We start from the raw sequence: 23,349 nt of genomic DNA, 5'->3' as shown, positions 1-23,349 counted from the left end.
GCAAACTCTCAAAGCACACAGAGATGAGTTTTGCATGTACATTTTTTGAAATCACATGTTGCAGATGTCAACAACCAAAACAAGTTTTGCGAAGGGAGTCACAAGCCTTACCACTCGAGACTGAGAAAAACAAACCCAGAAACAGGTTTAGAAAGGGAAGAAAATAACATGTGTGCTAAAATTCTTTCTGGGGAGCATGCCATTTCTGGAGAGAAATAAGACTAGCTAGTACCTTGACTAACACTGGATGACAATGCATTGGTAGCATCTACAGTGGGTTTCATTGTTTGCTCAATAACGGTGCAAGCTTCCTTGATTTGACAGCGAGATAAAGTTTGTAGTGGCTCAAGGCAACATGTGATCTCTGTCTCAGTGTAACACATCACTTTGAGATGCATATCTCCTGTGTGTGGCTTTATATCTCTGCGGTGTATATAGTGATGCCTCAATAATATGGCCTAACAGGGCTCAGCACTCTGAGGTGAAATCAAATCAATCAAATTCAAATAGATGGCTTTCCAGAGATGCTCACTGCAACATCAGTTGCTTCATCCCTTTCTTCACCAACAGGAGGGCTGCTGTTCAAACACGCAGTGTGTACTGTTCTGGTGCAATGCATTGAAGACACACAGCATTCCTCTCTACCTGCCCACACTAGCCTTTCAGATATGTCCTGTATCACAATTACACAGCAGTTACAGTAAACAGAGAGGCACACGTCCTGACAGCCATGCTTTGTTTCACCACCAGACACAGGAAAAAACTACTACCAAGAATTACCACATCATTTCAGTTCAGCAACAGCAGGGTAAAGGATGTGCTTCCCCCACCTGGCCTGTCAGAAACTAGGCTTGTAGCTTACCTGTATTACTCAATCTTGAAGGGGCGTTTTCCCATTTCAGCAGGACGTTGCTTTGAACGGTTCTGTTGAAGAAAAATAAAAAAGCAAAGCTTCAACAGAGGATAACAGACATCTGATCTCTTTCTATAGTCTGGCCCATCACGTTTCTCTGCGGATTAACATGCTGAGCTGCAGTTTCAGCATCAGTGTAACCAGGGCATGTGCAAAAAAAAAAAACCCTGTGGAGTAAAAGAGGGTTAAAAAGAGTAATAAGAACTGATAATATGGGCTAAAGACGAATCCACGTTGCAGGAGGCCTCTCCGCAGATGTCATGGAGCTGCAGCCTCTCCAGCTGTCACTGTCCAAAACACAGACAGGCTAGGCTAGTGTTAGCTAGTCTGGGTGGGAGTTAACCTGAACAGTCTATAAACACCAGATTAAGTGAAGCTACTGTGTCAAATCACACACAAACGACATAATGAACGTGAAATGTTACCAACTACGAAATAACGTCCTCAGTACTGGCGCTGGCTACACATAAACCTTGTCCTCCATCCTTGTTGACTACAGACAGTCAGACACAAACAAGTTAGCATACTAGCTACCGTTAGCATGCTAGCTATGTCTGCCAGGCATTAACCGCTAACTAACCGCTAGCATACCTAGCTAGTAGTTCAGCGTTTCTCTGAAGCGGTTTACCAGCTAATACCGCGACAGTATCTCTTTAACGTATGTCTTTACGCTTACTTTTCATGGTCGTCACTTGTGTGTTGTGTCTGAAAGGATAAACAGCCTTTGCGTGACACCGCCACTTCCGACTCACAAAGGAAAGTTTAACCGGAAAACGCTCCTGTGCTCTGTGCTCCGGGACTCCGGGACTCCGGGACGCAGAGACCCACTTCCTCCACTACACTTCCACACACAGTGGTGCGCACATATGGAACACCCAAATACATGTTTTAAAAGGAAATTATCATCACATTTAATTAATGCTGTCTAATTATCTTTTGATGTGTTTAGATACATTTTCTTTTTTTCTGTACTGTTTTTTTTTGTATGTATTTCATTGTTTTTATTGGATTGTTTTCCACTGTTTGGTTAGGATTTTTCTGCATATTTTGTGTACTTCTTGTTGTTGTTTAACTTTTGTTGTATTTTTAAAATTATTTTAGTTTAGATCTTTCTTCCTTTTTTGTTATTGTTTTTTTTCTCCTGGGGTTGGGTGGCTTCTTGGCCTCTCCTGATACATTTCTTGTTTGTTTTTTCACTGACTGGATTTTGTGCAGTTTTATATATGGGCAAATAAATAAATAAATAATAGAGTATGTACAGCATTTAACTTGAAGAAAGGGAGAAAATAAATTACAGGTATATGCAGCACATACAACTACACACATTCCCCTGCACAGTCTCTGTCGCCATCTAGTGTCAAACTACATGTACTACAGGAGGAGAGAGCTACAGGTTTGTAAATCACTGGTTGCAACCCAACCTCACCGTTGTCTGCCCTTATTATTGATCATCTTTCCAAAATAAAGTGAGGGCCTTTAATTGCATTCCAGGGGATTACAATTTGGGTTACAGCGAAACATTTTTAACCAAACTAATGGTTTGTAAAACAAATAATATGTCTTCTTTCAGACTACTGGAAAGAAAACATCCAAAACACACATTTAGTTTACTACTTTGTCTATTTGCGTCTGTAGATTTCTCCTAAATTCACCAAAAGTTAGTATTAGATAATGCCTCATGTGCATATTTGTCATCCCTCACTCTGCGGAGGTTACAACACTGGTAGATTTTAGTCTATAAGATCATCTCTGGCAAACTTTCGACTTACTTAAACCAGAAGTTTGTAATTCTCCACAACAGTTATAGTCTAAGGTCACCTAAATGGCTTCAGTTTAAAGTGCCTTCTATCTGTACAGAAGCTTGCAAGCCTGTTCCACCACGGTCCTTGGTCCTGGAACGATCTGCAGGCCAAGCTTAAACTTGAGACCCTCATCTCTTTAAATGATTTTAAACATAGAATAAAGGAAGTGGTCACTGCTAGCTGCAGTTGTTTCAATTAAATAGCAAACACATGACCAACATGCTGCATTGTTAATGCACTGTATAATGATGTAATGTATTTTGTCGTACCTATTGTTGCCGTTGTGATTCAATGTTGTCTTTATTTGTTGGATGCTGCTATTTGACCCTGTCTTGGCTTTAGGTCTCACTTGTAAAAGAGGTTTTAATCTCAATGTGACTTCCTAGTTAAATAAAGGTTACATATATTAAACATACATTTTCAAAAAACTTGTAATGGAAAAAGTAATTGTCTCAATGTAAGTAATCAACTGGGGAAATTTCATGGTGATATCTATTAGTAAAACAATTCACCCTATTCACCTGGGGTGTCTCCTCTTAAAGACCTTTACAACTGCTTTGGTTCAGTTTTTATATAAAGAGTCAAACTGACAAATATAAAAATGCAAAACATGAATTTGCATGTTCTATTCTCCAAATAAATTGACCTCAGATTAGCACAGGGTTCAAATACTTCTACAGATTAGTACATCTATTTAACATGTGTTTGGGTGCACCACCAACATGCATTTCTTTCCTGTATACTGTCCAATGTTATTATGTGTTTATCTTCTGTTGGTGTATTGTAATTGTGATTTACTGTTTTATATTTTTCAACATTAAATAATTGACTTACTGTGATTTTAATGATTAAAAATTGGAAGTGATTGAAATATCTAATGAATGAAAACATAAACTCTGTGGTAGATGCAAAGAAGAAAAAAATAATCTCTCTTATCTTGTTGGAATCCACAATTCACTGTAGTGTAAAGATAGGCTATATTAAATATATCGGCACGAGAGTTGAATTTGGCTTGGATTACAATGAAGATATTGAATTGTAACCGTTTTGCTTTTTGTGTTTTATTTAATAATACTGCAAATTTTCCAATGTTCCATCAAATTTAATCATGAAAAGCCATAAAAATGTCTGCAATAACTTATGAGACATAATAGAGCATGGGAATGGCCATCATATACTTATATAATAATGTTCTAAACCCTTAAACACTTTAACAATTTATTTTTAATTAATTGTGTGTTTATTTCTGATTTATGGCTAGAAAAACTTGACATAATAGTGCTGAGAAAATTAATCTTCAGGTTCCCAGCTTTCAGATGATGTACACCACTTCTATGTGACATCTACTGTTGACCTGCTATCTCACCCTAAAGACCCCCTGGACCCAACTAAAAAAGACAAAAACTGATCTATTGTGGCTCTCAGAGGGTTAATATTTACAGCACAATAAGCTGTTACCTCAACACTGACGCATCATCACCTTATAAAATAAAATCTTTAAAAATGATTTCAACAGTAAGCTAAGAACTTTGCCGTTATTATACGATGATTGAATAAAGCAAATTAATATAAAATATATTTTGAATGACTATTTTGTGATAATTATGCATGTTAGAATCAGAATGGTTCAATTTGATTATTTATTATAATTATATAAAGGGAAGCTTTGTTGGTGTGAGGAGCAGCAAAATCCTACAAGCGTCACTGCGGCCTAGCTGAACTGGAAGAACGATGATAGTCATGGGCCCTCCAGTATTGCCGGTGCTCGCTTGTCCTCCTCTCACTGATATACAATAACAGTCTGGAAGTCTAAAGTGCAAAGCTAGTGTACTAATATCTTATATATATGTATATATATATATATACTTATATATATATATACAAATATACTATTCCACATGCGCCAACTCTGTTAAGGCACTCCATGATGCAACAGAAAAAGCGGACAGGACAATATTTGTTTCAAGACATTCTCAAACTCTTCTCAGTTGTAGTTTATTTACTCAATTAGTGAATCAAAACACTCCCCTTTAGTTTTGAAAGGAAAAATATTATCAAAAACAAAAGCAAACAACTGTGATAACACAGACAGGCCTTTTGGTCACACACCTTTTTTTTTTTTACTGCAATATAATTAAAGGAGAATTCTAAGAAAACTGACTTTCAGGTTAGCAAAGAAAACAAGTTGAGACAATTGACACTGAATAATAAGAGGCGTGTGATGCAAGTAGTAGAGCATGTTCTGTGATATTGGTGAACTGATTGAAGCATTGGGAAATGTGTGCCGTTGAGGAACCTGAATGTCAATTTTGCCAGCGATTTCTCTGGAGACGGTGGACCCCAATGATGTAACGGAGAGGCCTGCAGGAAGAGCCGGTCACCAGAAACAGTTGAACACAATACTGTTAAAGCTGAGTCATTTAAAGGAACAGTGTGTAACATTTAGGGGGATCTATTGGAAGAAACGTTTCTCATGCCGGCCACCGTTGTTCTCCTACACGCTTGGCACACGGGAGAAGCTTCAGTTGGTTGCAATCTACAACCTCACCACTAGATGTCGCCAGATCCTACACACTGCACCTTTAAATATTTTTTTTGCAATTTTCTTGAAGAATTTCTTCTTTTACCAATCTCCGCTGCACAGCCACATCACTGGTCTCTTTCTCTGTAGCTTCAGCAGTAGATAGATGTCATCACAGCAGAGTACATTGACAACTCGGCACTATTCTAACCGTCCTCCTGTACTGTAGCACTACGACATTGAGCCAGCCGGTCCCGTATGGTATGCCAAAATGGCCAATATTAAAGTTTATGAAACAAATAAACATATCAATAAATTAGTAAAATGTTTAAAAAGGACCCAATTAACCTGTGATGTATTAAATATGTTATTAAAATGACTAATTTCATCTTTTTTTTCTCATCAATGTAACCTAAAATAATATTCCCTAAAAATTTGTTGAGTTTCACCAAATTATGTATCGGTTTATTTAAATATTTTACCCAACTGATTCACACAGTTATTCATTTCATCATTTCTAATTTAGTATTGATCATTATGGCGTTCCACAGTCCCACACAGATAATTACATAGAAGTAAATAAACATTACTCTACATTGGAAGACCTCTGGACTTTCCTAGTATCAAATTGAAATGTGACTTCACAGGGGGGGATATGACCCCCTTTAAGATTATCTGGAGCAGTTAGGGCTTCTTTTTTTAAATCCTAAAACTGACAAGACCTGGACTGATTGAATGTCACTACGAGGACAAAAAAGATGCTGAAGATCGAAAGATGTGAGAAGAGAAAGCCGTCAAGAGGAACGAGCAGAGAGTGTGTGTCTCTGAGGGCAGATTAAGTTAATAACACTGATAAACAGTAGCTATTGCTTGAATCACACTTCTGATTGTGCACTGGCTGAACTGATATTGGGACTATTGATCCACTTGTTTAATGGAAATTAAAAAGGAAAAATGGAATGGGACAAAAGACTAAGCCAGGAATGGTAAGCTGGTTTAGACATTAGCATTTTGTAACATGAAAAGCGAGATTCACTCCAACGGACGGGTTTTCACAGTGTCTCATTTTTTTTAATATTTTTTTTTAAGATCACTTAACAGACTTGAAAAGTAACCCCAGCTTTGACTTATTTTTCACAGCGAAATGCAGACAGGCAGTCGGAGTCGACAACCAGGAAAGTGCTTCAAACACCTCATTGCCAGACAGTTTTTGAGACTTGGCAAAATATGAATTCCACACATTTCCTCTTGGAGATGCAAACAGGAACAGTTCAGCCAGTGCACAGCAAAAAAGTGGGACCTCTACAATGGAGCTATTTGTATACAGACAGCTGTATGTTTGCAGTAATTCACTTAGGCCCTGTTCAGACCTGGCATTAACATGCGTCATGGGTGATCCGGTCACAAGTGGACAGCTCTAAGTACAGGTGTGAACGCACTCAAGACGCATTTAGGACGCATTGAGATCCGATCCCTTAGACCGCATTCAGAGGTGATCTGGGCCCCATATGGCCTCATTCTTTTAGCAGTGTGTAAGCTAATGTGTCCTGGGCAACACTAAGGTCCACCTACTCAAAGGCCTTCCTGCTTGGATCTGCGGGGTCTCACTGCTCTCCTCATGTGAACAGGCAGACGTAAGCCTCGTGGTATGTAAACGGCCTCTGTGCTCTACTGTATTCTGTTGGTACAACTGTATTTTATTAAAATATATCTAATCTATAGGCTACATAATCTACAGATTATTAGACTATGCATAGGAAGTGCATTAGTATCATGCTGTTACATGGCAAAGGCAGCGGTGCCAGCGGCACGGAGGTCCCCGGGTGCCGCCGGTACAATAACCTTATATTTTGACGTTCATAAAATGTACCCGAATTCACAAATATGTAGGATATTCTTACCGACATTCATGTAATGTTACGTCACAATGTCTTCTGTATTAGCCGTGTGTTTACTACGCGTTTATTTCCATATAGAGAGAGCAAATGAGATCCGATCACAAGTGGTCACTTGAGACGCATTCTAATGCCAGGTGTGAACAGACGAACTTAGAGCTGTCCACTTGTGATCTGATCACCCAAGGCGCATGTGAATGCCAGGTTTGAACAGGGTCTTAAATAAAAAATGACAGTGGAGGAGGCATTGAGCAGAAAGGGTTTGTTTAGTTTGATATTTAAGACGCAAGATGACCTCTGATAATAACTTACAAAGAACTTTGTTGTCTTTTTGTCCACATTGCTAAAAGGACAAAGAGATGAGAAACTGAGAGATGGCATTGACTACAAGTACAATTTAATTTACTATTGAAAAAAAAGAGTTTTAACGGAGAAAGTTACTGAAAAATGCAGCAACACCATGGCTCTGGTAGAGCTCCGTGTGGCGGTCTGGCAAACAAAACAGTTGAATAATTGTAGTGATTTGACTCTTATAATGATGTCAGCAACAACATTATATAGAGGGGTTTCACATGTGATGCTATCCTCTCCACTGGGAGAATCCAACCTTCCACATCTCTTGGGAGCAGGTTTTCACGGGGAGAGGGCAGCTTGTCATCTCTTGTTTAAAAATCATACCACTTAAACAGAGAGCAAGAGTCCCAAACTAACAAAAACAATGATTAAAATAAAATAATATAATAATCTTACAATAATTCAACACGGGAAGAGTTTGCAGTTTGGCGCAGTCCCGGCAGTGCTGAGAGGGATGTTTTGGCAGCCTGATACTTGCTCTGATTTTAAGACTGGGAAGGTTTTTTCTTTTTTGGAAACAGCACGCCTCTGAAAACATGGACCGGCGCCTCGCCCCACTCTCGTTGTGGGGGTGAAGGAGGGAGGCGACGTGGTCTTCCTCTATTTTTTGTGTTCGTTTGTTCTCTTTGTCCTGGGGTAGGCTCAGTCCAGCTCTATGGGGCTGCTGTCCTCCTGGGCTTCTTCAGCCGCGTCATCCTCCTCGCCCGAACCCATCAGGCTGTTCAGCAGGTTTCCTGCAGGATGCAACACAGCGATCAACATACTGTGCATATGATGGTTTACACCAGGAAGTTAGTAGGTGATACCAATACCAGGGAAATTTTATGATTCTTGATACCCAATTCGATACCACGGTAAAAAAACAAAAGTAATACAATAAATCCCATGTACCTCAACATCCACTCCTCTATTACCATTTGCATACTGTTTTTTGTTAGGAAGTTTAACAGGTTATAATTCCCTCTCTATTATGTATTTTAAATTGCTGTGAAAACATCTCCTTCAAACAAATGGATTTATTCAAGTTTCTCGCCAAAAAACACATTTTACATGATTACATTTGAACACACCGTGATAAGGTTAGAATTTACCTTAACCTGATACTCATTACTGAATAGAGCCTGAACGCATCATAATTTAAATTAAAGACACCTCCATTCTTGAAAACGGCAGGAGGAGAGCTAGTTAATGTTAGCTGTTAGCAGGCGGTAAACAGCACAGTCCTGCACGGAGCTAACAACTAACATTAACTAGTTCTTGTCCTGCCAATTTCAACACAGATTTGTTGTTCATAATGTACAATGGACAACATCAGTCTCGAGCCCTGACGGTACCTGCACTACTATAGAAAAACGTGTGCCGTCACGTTTTCAGAAATTTGGCATCAACTTGGTTCCGAAGTATCAGTTCTCGTGACATTTACACAGCACAAAATTATCTTGTACAAAGCTTTCTTTTTCAAAGAAGTTGATAAATTATTATATGTAGCATTTTAAAGGAATAGTTCAACATTTTGGGAAGTACTAAAAAAAAAGTACTACTACTACTAAAAGTAGTACACTCATTCAATTTCCTGCAGAGTTAGATGTAGGGCTGACCTGAATGCTTCGAAGCTTTGACCGTTACCATGGTTATCGACCTCCAAATCAGTATTGGAATGCTTTTTTTTATAAATATGTTATAATAAAGTATAAACCCCAAAATAGCTCAAGAAATAAGGTATAATGCCACAACATTATTCATTATTAGTATTCAACATTAATTATTATTATTTATTCTCAGATGGATATCGTTGTTTGTTGTGTGTAGAGGTGCGTATGTGTACAGTAGTGCGGCAGCGGCATTGAAACGGGGGAAACATTGACAGACCGACAGAAGAACTTGTAAGCCTGCTGCGCTGTGCCTCGAAGCTTCAAATATTTCTAACCGAAGCTTCGAAGCCCAAAAAAGGGTATTCGAGGACAGCCATAGTTAGATGAGAAGATTGATAGCACTCTCATATCTGTATGGAAAATATATAGCTGGGGCCAGCAACCAGTTAGCTTAGTTTAGCATAAAGACTGGAAACTGGGGCAAACAGCTAACCTGGCTTTTTTCAAAAGGTAACATAATCTGTCTCCTGGCACCTCTAAAGCTCACTATTTTCCGTGCAGACATGAGTGGTATCTATCTTCCATCTACCTCTTTGCAAGAAAGCAAATAAGCATATTTCCCAAAATGTCAAAACTCATTAATCATTTAATGTCTATTAGGGGTGTAACGGTGCACAAAATTCATGGTTCGGTACATTTTCGGTACAATAGGGAAAACAAAGAAATTCAGAAAATATATATATATTTTTCATTTATTTTGAAAATTGTAACATTGACTCATTGGCCATAATTCTTATTCTAACAGTTCAGCACTCAAATACTGACATATTTTCAATAAAAGATAAATACATAAAAAAATAACAGAAATGTCTGTAATGTAAAATAAATGTAATGTAAATGTAACCCAGGTTCCCCCCGGGGATCAATGAAGTATTTCTGATTCCATAATGCTCCATCATAAGACTCTGACCTGTTGATAATTCCTGAACTGGGCTGCAGCTTGTGCTCGTTCATACGGGGCAGGCACAAACGACTGACTGAACACATTGTAGTGGGGCTCAAAACACTTTGACCACATGCTTTTATTCGGTAGGCTACACGATCGAGTTTGGTAGCACGGTCTGAATCTGCAGTAGGAGGCTGCCTGAGCCCTGTGTTGTTGTCTGTTTTTGTTTCACTCTGCTAATCAACACATTCGGCTGATGCCGTTGTAAATTAAATGCAGAGTATCCACAGACATACCTGACTTCAGTTTAACAGTGTCGGCATACAGTTTGAAACAAATCGTTGTCCATTGAGCTTGATTAACCCTGCGAACCGGGCTAAACCACTTAGCATGCTATAGCGCTGCTACAACTGATAGACAACTGGTGCGCTGCCAAAACTTTCCAGGTAAAATTAAAACGCTCCAGAATTTCTGTTCCGCATGGGCGAGTAATAGACATAAACAGCTGTATGGGGCACACGGTGTACCGAAAGGATGTCATGGACCGAAGCGAACGAAAATTACACATACTGTTACACCCCTAATGTATATAATAAACCATCATATATCAACTCTGAGACAATATACGTTTGTGGATTTAACTATAAATTGAATGCAGCACACCTAATATGTAAAACCTGAGGGTTGAAATGTGTGAGTCATAGTGAACAGGGATGTGATGTTGAGTCGTACAGGGAACAAAACTTAAATGATCTGCTTCAAATGAACAAAATCTTGGTTCACTCACCTAGCAGTCCACCGTATGATGGGGACTGTTTGGGTGGAACGCCAAAGAAAACCTGTCCTATTCTGTCGAGATACTGAGGAGCCAGGAAGATGTCCAAAGGAAGAGGTAGAGGAGGAAAGAGAGGCCATGGTTGTGAATATGACAAGGTTACAAAAGTACAACCAAAGACGTGTTTACATGGTCGGAAATATTCCATCAGAATACACAAAAGACAATATTATTCAAGCATAATACATATAGTACACATGGTGTTTTGCAACTGCATTCTCATTACTGGTCATTTAATACATGATTATTATTAGAGTTTATTAAACACTCACCTCATTATACATGGGGTCCCTCTTTAGGGAAGGTTGATATTGCTCACATAACACTGTGAAAACTGTTAATTTACCCCTGAAGAAACAAAGACAAGTAAAGTTTTAAATACTGTACATTATTACCTGCAAACTATTTTTCAAACAAACAATTTACTGCTGTAAAGTACTAAAGGAACAAGCTCAGCAGTAGCTTGAAGTCTATTGTTGGCTGTGTTCTATTCGCTGCACAAAATTTGTCAATCAAATGAGATTAATGCTGCAGTATGAAGTCAGCTAATGGTAGCTGAGGAGTCTGTGCAGATATACAATAGAATAAGACATTATTATGTGACATTAAAGACATAATAAATTAAATATATTATTCAAGTAAAGGTTTATAGAGGTTAATACAACTCACCCATCCACTGCCAGCAGCAGAAACCAGATAAAGTTTAGTAGAGGCTGGACGAAGGGTGGGCCCTTCTCTATGGACGGGTGTTTCTCTGTGTATGTGCTGAACACCACGGAAGCACCGTTTTTGTTCTTTAAGCAGAGGAACCTGGAGGGTGGAGGTTCAGAGAAGAAAAGGACAGAAATAGAAAAGGGACAGGGTGTAAAGACAAAAGGAGAGGATGCGAAAGAAAATGTGACAGAAAGTGAGAGAGAGAGAGAGAGAGAGACGGTAGACCAGAAACAATCAAACACAGAAAATGGATATGACAAATATGCTGGAGGAGGATGCATCAATACTACTTTCTCCACTAGGCTTGGGCGATATGACGAGATTATTGTTCAACACGATACTGGTTGGCTACAATAATAGTCCTCACGTGTCCACGATAACAGAACGATATTCAAATACGCAACACCTGTTATGAGTTTTGCACTATATTCAGTCTCTCTCTCTTTCTCTTTTTCTCTATGCTTCACCGCACTTTTGTAGTGTATCAAAAAAACAAACATGTAATAACATGTAGCATACGTCTGAAGCTGTAGCCTACGTAATTCCCCATGTAGCTTTCGCAAAAGCAACAAAAACATATAAACGTGACCGCCAACGGAGGCGAGACTGTACGAGGGCAGTTACCAGGCACATTGTAAAAGAAATGGTTTCTATAGACACAGTTGAAAAAGCCAGTTTCAAGGAATTGGTGAATACATTACATCGCCAATATGACTTACCAAGTCGCAGATATTTCAGCAAGACAGCAAGGTGTCCGCCAGTGTACTGCCAGCCCAGCGGTTCGCCGGGACTAAATTGACTCACCGCCGGGCCAAGCCATCTGGGATTTATGTATTTTTAAGGAATACGTCAGTGCGTGGGTTGTGTGTTTAACGTTAGCGAGTGTCAGTGTGTGCGGTTGAGAGAGAGAGAGAGAGAGAGAGAGACAGACAGACAGAAGAGGCGCACGGCGGACGTCGCGTTTGTTTACTATGAAGTTCATGGGTATTTTGGGCTGACGAGACGCTCCGTTTCTGCCAGCCAAGCGGCCCGTAATGTTAGCGAGTGTGCGAGAGAGTGACAGAGAGAGACCTGAGACAGCCATTCCAAGCTACTACAATGCCGTCGTTTCAGATGTGAAAAAGGTAGACATCAATGTCGATAAACGTGTTATTTAATAAAAAATAACCTCACCAGCTGATTCATCTGATTTATTGATCTCAGCATGCACTTGAGTAAAACAACACTTACTGCCTATACATTTTCGCCACACTGGCCACCTATAGGTAGCCTATTGCAACATATGCATCTCCACTCTATAGATACTTATATCCATGTGCGTCTCACTTCAGCTTTTTTTTGGACGATAATATCATATATTGTTTTTCTTAAAGCAATATTTTCAGTAGGGGAATTTCAATATTGCCCGACCCTATTCTCCACAGCACATACAGATTCAGAATACTACACCTAAATCAAACAAAAACTTCAGATTACATTTACTGACATGGAAGGTGATGTCAGCTATTACAAGGTGACGATATAAAAAATGAATATTGTTGTTTCACTTACTGTAGGACGGCCTGCGCCACAAACATGTCGACCTCGCTGCGGAAGCCTCGTGACGCTGAATACTCCACCAGCATCTGTGCACAGCCTTCCCCGTCAGACGAATGCAGGAAGTGGTAACGAGACTCACTGTAGTTTTGCTCTGAACACACAAAAACATTTTAATATTCAATAATCTAAAACTGTTAAGGTATTAACTTTCACGCAGGAACAGGGCAGCTTGCACATTAGGACCAATATTAAGGGCAACACACACCCGTAGCATACACCGGATATGGCATACGGCTGGAAGAATTAGTTAGAGGGCGGGTCAATATGTGTTCTGTTCCTTTTTTTTCCTCAAATGGATACGCCCACTCAGCCTTTGGAAAAAGCAGTGACGTAGGTTACCAAAGTAAGCTAATCAATAAGGCTATTAATACTGTGAACGCTAGCACTAGCTGAGTCAACGTCAGCTGTGCTAAGTTTGGAAATAACTAAAATAGTTCGGATTTTTTTTAAGTGAGGTTGTATGTATACTCTCTTGTTCTGCGAGTTAAAATAACTGCTTTGTGAATGTAGTCTGGTGGCTTCGAAGAGAACAATATAACTGCGTCAGTTCCCCATCAGAAAGGGCTGTCTGGCAGCGAGGTTAAGCGGCTGTGGACTGGTGCAGCAGAAGCACGTATTTTAGCCACCTAAAAAAAATAAATCTATATCAGTTTAAGTGTACGCTATATTTAGAATATTTTCACAACTTTACCTCGCCATCAGACAGCCCTTTCAGATGAGGAACTGAAGCAATTATAATACGGTCTACATTGCTACCAGACCAGACTCCATTCACAAAAACATTTAATTTTACCAGATTTTAATTTTAAGCAGAACACAGGAGTTGCTAGTCTAGCGCTGCATCGATCAGTTAGTTTGTTTGTGTTATTCTGTGACTTTCGAATCCGAACTAACGTGGCGTTCCCAGCAGTACATTGCTTAGCTTCAGTGCTCCTGTCTGCTTCTCCAATCTGGGAGTATACCAACCGCCATCCAAGTTACTGTATGTAATGTTATTACACTGTATATATACTGTATATGTAGCAGCGTCATCATGCAGAAACCTAGGTCATAAGGTTGCTTGATTATTACAAAAATCATAAATACTGAGATCACGATTATTCAACACGATTACTCATCGAAATATTATGCATTTAGAAAGAACATTTTGTAGCCTACATTATAAGTTAAATGCTTCAATCTGGTGCACTTTGATGGCAAAATTTAGAGGCTAGATCTATGAAGAACTTCGTGCTCTTGTTGACAATTTAGGCTAATCTTACAATCAACACATAGGTTGTATAGATATGAATAGTGATGACACGGCAAAAAAGTCACACACCCACAAAGCATGGTAAACAAGACAGGGTCTGTGTGTCAAGACGGGTGGGTCCACCCCGGGTGACAGTCACGCCGGGAGCAGAGAGTTTCGTCCCTCCCTAAGCAGCGCGGTCCAGATGGTCCAGGCTGCAACTTCACACTGGGCCTTTCCAAGCCAACTTAGACGGTCACGACTCGCGGCGCACCACTACAGAGGAAATATACCCAGCGTCGGGGAGAGTTCCCACAAGGGGGATCCTCCCACACCGAGCAGCGGCTCCTGAAACCACACCGCTGTGAAGGAAAGGGGTGCGCAAGACAAAAGACAGAGCGTCATTGCGAAACGGAACGAGGGACAATCGTTTATGTTGATTATGTTGTTTTTAATAATTGTTGGAAGCCAAAATTGTAATTGAAATTTGATTTAATTGCACTGCCCTACTAGGTCAGGTCATGTGGGAAAAAGTTTTTAGAAGTATATTGAAGCTAAAACATACATACTTTGACAAAATGTCAATGTTCGGATTTGAACACATAATGAACCCCACTGTGAAGCTTCACAATGACAAAAAAAGCCTAAAAGAAAATAAATAAAAAACAATAATGGACCCTCCCTTTACTGTACAGAAGCTGGGATGTGCCTCATCACTCCTAGGGAGTGAATGGAATAAAATTGGTGCTTTCCTGGAGTGTTAACGGGTGTCAATGCTGACAGAAAGGACAGTGCTTATTGTGACGAGGGTTAACACGCATCATGATGCTGCTGGTGCCTGAGTTTACAAAACAATAGGCGACGGGTGTTTTGGTGAACATCATATGCTGCCATTGTGTGTTTCCCTTCAGTTGGTTTTGTTAGGATGTGAAGCATCATGTTTAGGACTGTGATGATATAGATATTTGGATAACTGATGAGATTATTTGAGAGACTCAAATACTCAACTATCTGTTTTACATCGTTAGATTCAATATTTATCATAACTTGTGATAACCATGTATTATTCTCCTCTACACTTCATAAAACTAAATTCATTCATTACCTTTCCACAAGGTGACAGCTAGCAGCTGGTGTAGTTTTGGGTGACCCAACTTCCCGGACCCTCCTGTGGACCATTTCAAGGCTCTGGACACAAACGCGACTCTCTCTGGAGAGTTCTGGTCCATCCGGCTGAACAGCTTAGCCAGGCTTTCTGCTCAACAATCACACACACAACCCCAACAGCATCAGAGAATGTCCCTTTTATGCCCCTCCTCCTGAAAGGCTGACTTCTCTGATTGTTATGAGAATTTAATCCTGCAGCATTTATAAGCAATTACACAGACTAGAGATGTCCCAAACAAATCCAGCATATCACTACAGTATGAAGGCCAATCAATAGTGGATCTGTATTGGCTATACATGTAAAGCCCAATCCATTACATGGGATCGGGTACGCCAGCTGTCAAAAATGCCTCACTGCATTAAAAGACTGGTACTTATTGATCAGGACGATCTACTGTAAATAATGTATATCTTTTTACATTTCAACTAGGGCTGTCAATCGATTAAAATATTTAATCATGATTAATTGCATTATTGTCCATAGTTAATGACGATTAATCTCTAATTAATCACAAATTTTGTATCTGTTCAAAATTTAGCTAAAAGAGATTTCTCAAGTATTTAATACTCGTATCAACATGGGAGTGGGCAACTATACTTGCTTAATGCAAATGTATGTATATATTTATTATTGGAAATCAATTAACAACAGAAAACAATGACTAGTATTATCTAGAAACCCTCACAGGTACAGTATTTAGCATAAAGAATATGCTTAAATCATAACATGGCAAACTGCAGCCCAACAGGCAACAACAGCTGTCAGTGTGTCAGTGTGTTGACCTGACTATGACTTGCCTAAAAACTGCATGTGATTATCATAAAGTGGGCATGTCTGTAAAGGGGAGACTCGTGGGTACCCATAGAACCCATTTTCATTAATATATCTTGAGGTCAAAAGGACCTCGTTGAAAATGGCAATGGCAGTTTTTCCTCGCCAAAATTTAGTGCAAGTTTAGACGTTATTTACCCTCCTTCGCGACAAGCTAGTATGACATTGTAAGGATTCCTTAGGTTTTGCAGTTTCATATGATGCCAGTATCTTCATTCTAGCTTTAAAACTGAGCCCACTACAACCTAAAAATTGCAAGTTGCGTCAATGTGTTAAAGTAATTAGTGGCGTTAAAACAAATTTGCGCTAACGTGTTATCATCGCGTTAATTTGACAGCCCTAATTTCAACATTAGAACATTTTGCAATGGCTACATTTTTCTTGTAAAGCATTATTCACGTCCCTAAAAGGCTGAAATTTAATGGATTTTACTTTTGCACTTGTTCAGTGTTCTGAAGTATCTTTCAGAGGCAATGGAATCAACTTTAAAAGCTGAAATTTTAAGTGCTTCTTATTTGTGTAAATCTTGCTGTGAAAGGTACTGTAATGTACTATAAAAGCACAAAATATTCAGAAACTATCCACCCTTAAACATATCTTTTTATAAAATGTATAGTTTAGCGCAGGTAGTCTTGTAGGTGAATTGGTGGCTGCCACTCACCTAATATTTCATCTTCAACTTTTGTCTCAGATTTCTCCAACACCTCCAGTACCAGCATGGACAGGTCTGCTGCACTGTTTTGCTGGAGATGAAAACACAATCAAGTGCATCTTTAATTACATATTTTTTCAAAAGAATTTGATATTTTACACAAGTAACTTGGGGGCTGGGAGAAGAAAAAGAAGAAGAAGGAAGGCACTTTATTGATCCCCGAGGGGAAATTTAATTTTTTTCACTCTGTTAATTTACATAGTACATAGTACACACAGGCCTGAAATACACACACGCACACATGCACAAACAGGACCTATATACATGCATTAATGGAGAGATGTCAGAGCGAGGGGGCTGCCCATGACAGGCACCCCAAGCAGTTGGGGGTTTGGTGCCTTGCTCAAGGGCACCTCAGCAGTGCCCAAGAGGCAAACTGGCATCTCTCCAGCACACTCAGTACTTGAACCGGCGACCCTCTGGTTCCCAAGCCAAGTCCCTATGGACTGAGCAACTGCCGCCCCCAGAAGAAGCTTAATCCATCTATCCATCTTGAATTCATTACCCAAACTGACAAACTAGCATCTAACTGACTCCTGGCTTACTTTACATGCACACTAAACAAAATATTTTTGTGTGGAAGCTTAGATTAGGGTAAACTTGATGATGCATGTGCAGCATTAGTGCAACTACTCTCAAAACAGAGTTTATATACAGTATGACCAGTAATAATCTCATATCAACATTAGCTTTCTGCGCACACAAAGATGGACCCCATACAAAACTAACATTCTTACATGTGTGGTTTCCCTTGTGAATGACAAGCTTGTAGACACTACTCTAGTGTTACAATTATACTAAAATAAACAATAAATACAGTCACCCAACAAAGCTACTTTGAAACAGGACATTATCATTTCCCTATCTGGGGTGTTTCAACAAACAATGTGCACACTTGACATTCAAGACTTTAAAACAAACTTGCTGTGGGATATAAGCCAGCTAATCGAGTGGAGATCTAATGTAGCATGTACCTGGTTATAGCTGAAGAACAGTAGAGCGCCGTTGTACATCAGCTCCCTGGCCTCAGCATGTTTTGCCTGTGACATGTACCTGTTGAAAAACAGGAGTGTCAAACAGGAGTGTCAGCATTACATATGAGATACCATTTGCTTATCGAGACGGACACAAGCTTGTTTTTGACATCACTCAAGACCATGGGGCTACAAGATAAGATACATGCACGCTGGTTTAGCTTGAGATACAAAACAAGGTTATCAATGTGAATATTACATAGAGTATCACAACTTTCTTGAGGAACACAGGCAAGCTGCAGCATTTTTTTTGACTCCCCATTTTGCAAGTGTGAGAGGATTTCCAGAAATAATATTGCAATCATGACTGCTAGTCATGAGAAAGAGAAAGACGATGACGAAGAGGCAGAGGGCTGACAAACTCACTATGTGATATGGAGAAGGATTGGCTTTAAATGGGCTGGATTTAGAACAAATCGCCTTCTATAGTAAATTATGCTCCAAGCAGATAGCCAACCAGTTTAGCAGCACAACTAATCTATTCATCACCCCTAACTAACTGCATCCAGGCTCCTATTCTATATTGGAGCAGGTAGCTATGTACACCAGTAAGTGTGTGTAAGTGTGTGAATATTTAATAAGATAAGATGAACCTTTATTAATCCCCAGAGGGAAATTCAGGTGTCAAAGCAGCAACATCAGCAAACAGTGAAACACAGGAGAGGTAAAGGTATACAAAAACTATAAAAAAAAACAATAGAGATATAAAAGATACAGAGTGAATGGGTGAACATAGTGTGTGCAGTCCGTCAATAAATAAATGTAGTATGTACAATAAATAAATGTAATATTATGAATATGTATATAATACTTAATGAAATAGACAGACACTGGAAAACAGACTATGACTGGTTCTGACAAGACTTCCCAGTGTCTGCAAATGTGACCAATGGTCATGTGAGCATAACTAGCTTTTAAATCAAGATTAGTTAAATATACTAGGCAGTTGGCAAAACATGTCCAGCCATCAGGTCAGCCTGCTGCGGTGCAGTATGCGGCTACATGGCTACATGCTAACACAGCTGGACAGTTTCAACACACGTTTAAGGTTAACAAAGCAGTTAGCCGCTATATTCTGTTCATTTACGTGTGAAGTATATGTTTCAATAACGCATAGCGGTCTGACTGTCTTGTATTAGCAGTCCAGCTAACTCGGCTATCATTAGTTGTGTTGCTAAACACGTAGCTAGCTAGCTAGCTAGCTAACTAGCCGTAGTTAGCAGTCCCATTTTGTAATTAGTGATTGACAGCGCAGTTGTCCACTCAAACAGACGGACCGACATGAGTGGGCGGGTCCTCGGTGGGATTCAGCCAATCACAAGCGGACAGGCATGGTAGCAAGGTTGACAGTAGAATGATCTGGAACAGGCAGGCCCCAAAGCCAAAAATGACAATTTACAAACTGCCCCTATATTAACACGAAACGGTCAGTCTTACCTAAAAAATAAAGTCCTGTACATCTGGTGTGCTTCATAATAATCCCCCTTCTCTACGCTGGCTCTCAGTTTTCCCTCAACCCGCTGTACGCCTCCACGGTTTCTGGCGCTGGAGCACCTCAGAGACTCCGGCTCCGACATCGTTGCTCCGCAGCAGCAGCGCTCGAGCCAAGTGTTGACAGTGGGAGACCGGAAGCCTTTAAACAACGCGGAGCCTCGTCGCTCGCCGTAGCCGGCGTGTTGTGGTGCTTTAATACATCCATGGTGGTGGTTATGTGGTTGGGAGATAGTGGTAACCACAGACATACATAGTATGTAGACATATACATGTATATATTTAGAGATATATACATGTATATATATATACAGTATGTCAATATATATATATATATATATATATATATATATATATAGATTTATAGACACATTTCCTTAAACTCTTTTTTTTTTGCCTTTATTTCACAAACTGGTCATACAGGTTCAATTACAAAGACGTGCAAAACTGTACAAGGAACAACAAGACAAAATAACAGATGCCAGGGGATAAAAAGCTTCCAACTTACAAGTACAAAGCCAGGGGGAAAATAGACATTTAGATAAATATATTAAAGGGACTGTTTATAAGAATCAGAAATGCTTGTCAAAAGCGACCCCTGTGGCCGTTAAGTCAACGAAAGTCAGCGTCGGGCTCGCGCTTGCTCGCTCAAAATAGACATGAACGAGCATCGCTCAAAACAGTAAAACCGCAATATCACTCTATATTTCACCTGCTTGGCAGTAACGTTAGCTGACCAGACGAAGGTCTCTCCATGAATCACTGCTGATCCTAGTGTTGGCTTTTCCTGCCTCATCCTCCGGGGCTGAAGCAGGAAGAGAAACGTTATCGTCTCCGACCGCAGCTGGAGGAAGACACCAGGACCCGGTCGGAGACGATAACGTTTCTCGCTGCAGAGCCCCGTCACTTCACAAGACACGGAAAACCTCTGTTGGTCTGGAGGAGCTGCAGCAGTTATTTCTGCACAAACGTCCACTAGATAGTCTCAGAGCTACGAAGTCATCTGCAGTGTGTAGTGTGTGCGCATGAACGTGAGGTGGAGCGAGAACGAGCGTGGTGTGTGAGTGAAGGCAGGCGGAGGAGCAGAGTACAGCAGAGACTCCGGCCCTGGAGACCAAAGCTACGGTCTCCCCTGCGTACTACCACCGCCGCCAACACTGTTTAACAGACGGGCTTCACTAGATAAAACTTTAAGGTTTTGGTGCTTCCGTGTAGTTTGTGTTGGAGTCTGATGGTACGTGTCCACATGGAGACTGAACAGCGTAGCCACACGCGAGCGTGGATATGCGAGCACACATGGGAAACCGACCCGGTAGATTTATACATGTAATAAGTTACAAACAGTCCCTTTAAAGGAGGAGCAAAAAGTTACCATCTTAATAGTTTTTTTGTTTTCGGAGGAGTTTTCGGAGGAACTTTAAAGGACCTAATCATTTAAATAAGTGTTCGAACAGGGAAGTTGATTTACCTCCAAAAAAAATTATCCGCCGATTTATAGATGTCTCTTTCTCAATGTAAGTCTATGGGAAAAAGTCGTTTTGGGCCCAACATTTTTAAATCAAAATCCCCATCAAATCAGTCTTTTCTCTTCGGTAACATGGTTTCAAAAGTTTGATGACTCTTGCTTGAACTTGCTAGCTGATTATATTATATATAGAATATTTTGTGTCGTGGTTTCATGTTCTTATACAAAAAATGAAGGTTTAGATTTACTAAATTTGGATTTATGTATATGAAATTTAGCTAAGAGAATAATCAGATTAATAATATAATTTTCCTTGATTTTACTGTTTCCTTTATGGAAACCAAACAAAACATTCTCTAGACAATAAAATCAGGGTCAATATTATCAATAATGAATCTACTCAAGTCCTTCCACGGCCTTTTGTTATGGTCACAGTGCCAGAATAAATGAAGGAGAGTTTCTGGGAGTACATCACAGAATGAACAGTTTAAATTGATGTCCTGTTTAAACTTAACTAGATAATGACTTGCTGGATAATATCTGTGAAGGATTTTAAAGGATACTTCTCTTATTTTGTTTGTCAAAAGATACTTATAGGGTAGAGTCCAGATGTTCTTTCAGTTCATGAAACCTTGTGACCGCTTGCAGGCTACACAGGCTACAAAAAAAGATTTAAAACCTCTGTTAATAAAACGTTCTTTATTCAATTTGTTAATCCAGTTATTTATTTCTCTTTTTAAACTGCATTTTCAAAAAGAATTTAAATTCCATTACTTATTTATGAATTCATTAATGTATTTTTAAATGGTGTTTATGGTGGTTTTGTAAATCCATTTCTAATTTGATCTATTGATAGATAGATAGATAGATAGATAGATAGATAGATAACTTTATTGATCCCGAGGGAAATTCAAGTTTCCAGCATCACAGTTCCATAGTGCAAAACATGTTAGTAAAAAGGCAGTAAAAAAGTTATTAGTACAAAGTACAAAAAAATATACCAGATATAAAAATACAAGGAGATGAAGGAAACTTTTAAAACTGAGTATAGTGCAGGGTAACTCCAGTAGCTTAGTCTATGAAAGTGCACTGTGTGCATTATTATCTGTCCTGCAGACCGTCCTCCTTTGTCCCCCCCTCCCTAGAGAGGTGTTGTACAGTTTGATGGCTCGAGGGACAACAAAGGATGTCCTGAGTCTGTCTGTGGAGCACTTGTATTAAGCACTTGTATTAATATTTCATTTGTAAATTCTTTTCATAATTCTTTTTATTGCCCATTAAAATGTCAAATAATGAAATACTTTGTAATTTTGTTCATTTATTCATAAATTAATAAATTAATTTGTAAACACATTTATCAATGCCTATTTTTATTGTACAATTAATAAATGAATTATTAAACACATTTATTAATGCCTATTTTTATTGTACAATTAGTTATTAATCAATTAAATGCTCTAATACTATTTACGTGACTCCCGTGGTCCTCCATTACATCAATGCCATGCGCCCTTAAGGCAGCATTGTTATGGTAAGGTTTGACAAAATAAAACTCCTTTGTGGTTAGTGAAAGATTGCAATCATGATCATGATCACGTGGCTTCAAGAGGTTCGTCTGAGTCTCCCCCGAGCCAAATATTATTCATTCCCTATTATTCTTAGGGGAAATGTTGATTATAACACGTGTCAGTTTATGCCCTCAAAAACCACAAAGGTGCTTATTTAAAAACAAGAATGGTAGAGGTGATGTTACAGAGCAAACTGCTGCTTCTAATTGGCCACATCAAGCACCATGAATGATGTTTCATTATAAAGACATAAAGACCTTAAAGCAGCAGTGGGTAGGATTGGACCAAATATGATTTAAAAAAGTTATTTTTATAAAACAGTCACTATATCCTGACAGCAGTGCATGAGACCGCATGAGACAGGTAATCTGAAAAAAATCATGTCCCTCTGTGTCCTCCGGTGCGCCTAATGGGATCTGCAAGATTTCACAGACCGGAGGAAAACAACCAATCAGAGCCGAGCTGGAGCCTTGCCGTCTCTGAGCATCTGTCTCAGCCATCAGTGTCTTTTCTCTGTCAGCGTTGACAGAGCTCAGGTTGGACCGTCGTGAATGTTTCAGCAGCCAAAGTTTCATCTCAAAAGCTGTAGATTTGTTTTTTTCATTCTGGAGCTTCGCTGCAAACTTTTCTTTTACGTTCTTCTGGCAAGCCAGCTGGTGTTTGGTCGCCTCCAGTTCA

At 39.5% G+C, this 23,349-nt stretch overlaps 2 protein-coding genes across 8 annotated transcripts in view; both read right to left on the bottom strand.

Moving 5' to 3' along the window:
• Positions 1-1,751, bottom strand: part of mrtfab (myocardin related transcription factor Ab) — a 52,385-nt gene extending 50,634 nt beyond the window's left edge. For 3 of the 7 annotated variants that reach the window (XM_074619889.1, XM_074619900.1, XM_074619894.1), the window contains exons 1-2: positions 1,590-1,738; positions 863-924 (exon numbers count right to left, since the gene is read on the bottom strand). The gene's annotated coding sequence lies outside the window, so the exon portion shown is untranslated. Of the gene's footprint in view, positions 1-862; positions 925-1,338; positions 1,357-1,589 lie in introns of those variants that run through there. The other 4 variants (XM_074619891.1, XM_074619903.1, XM_074619916.1 and 1 more) reach the window with 3 other exon arrangements.
• A 2,923-nt stretch (positions 1,752-4,674) lies between these two features.
• On the bottom strand, positions 4,675-19,784 carry get4 (guided entry of tail-anchored proteins factor 4). Its single transcript, XM_074621077.1, has 9 exons — positions 19,585-19,784; positions 18,088-18,166; positions 17,063-17,144; positions 15,508-15,657; positions 13,124-13,262; positions 11,528-11,668; positions 11,131-11,206; positions 10,811-10,883; positions 4,675-8,219 (listed from the first exon to the last, which is right to left on the bottom strand). The coding sequence occupies exons 1-9, from the start codon at positions 19,722-19,724 to the stop codon at positions 8,128-8,130; spliced, it is 972 nt and encodes a 323-aa protein (XP_074477178.1). The 5' UTR covers positions 19,725-19,784; the 3' UTR covers positions 4,675-8,127.
• Between the last annotated feature and the right edge of the window lie 3,565 nt (positions 19,785-23,349).

Source organism: Sebastes fasciatus, chromosome 20 (genome assembly GCF_043250625.1).
Source record: "Sebastes fasciatus isolate fSebFas1 chromosome 20, fSebFas1.pri, whole genome shotgun sequence".
Lineage (NCBI taxonomy): Eukaryota > Metazoa > Chordata > Actinopteri > Perciformes > Sebastidae > Sebastes > Sebastes fasciatus.
Note: the sequence above shows the minus strand (reverse complement) of the source record. Positions and strands in the feature narration are given on the sequence as shown.

Excerpts from the sequence above, each read along its gene's own strand:
- get4 (XM_074621077.1), bottom strand. The coding sequence starts at position 19,724 with ATGTCGGAGCCGGAGTCTCTGAGGTGCTCCAGCGCCAGAAACCGTGGA. Across the intron at positions 15,658-17,062 it reads AGTTGAAGATGAAATATTAG|AAAGCCTGGCTAAGCTGTTC; the intron begins GTGAGTGGCAGC and ends ATTGTTGAGCAG. Across the intron at positions 11,207-11,527 it reads CTGCTGCTGGCAGTGGATGG|GGGTAAATTAACAGTTTTCA; the intron begins GTGAGTTGTATT and ends TTGTTTCTTCAG.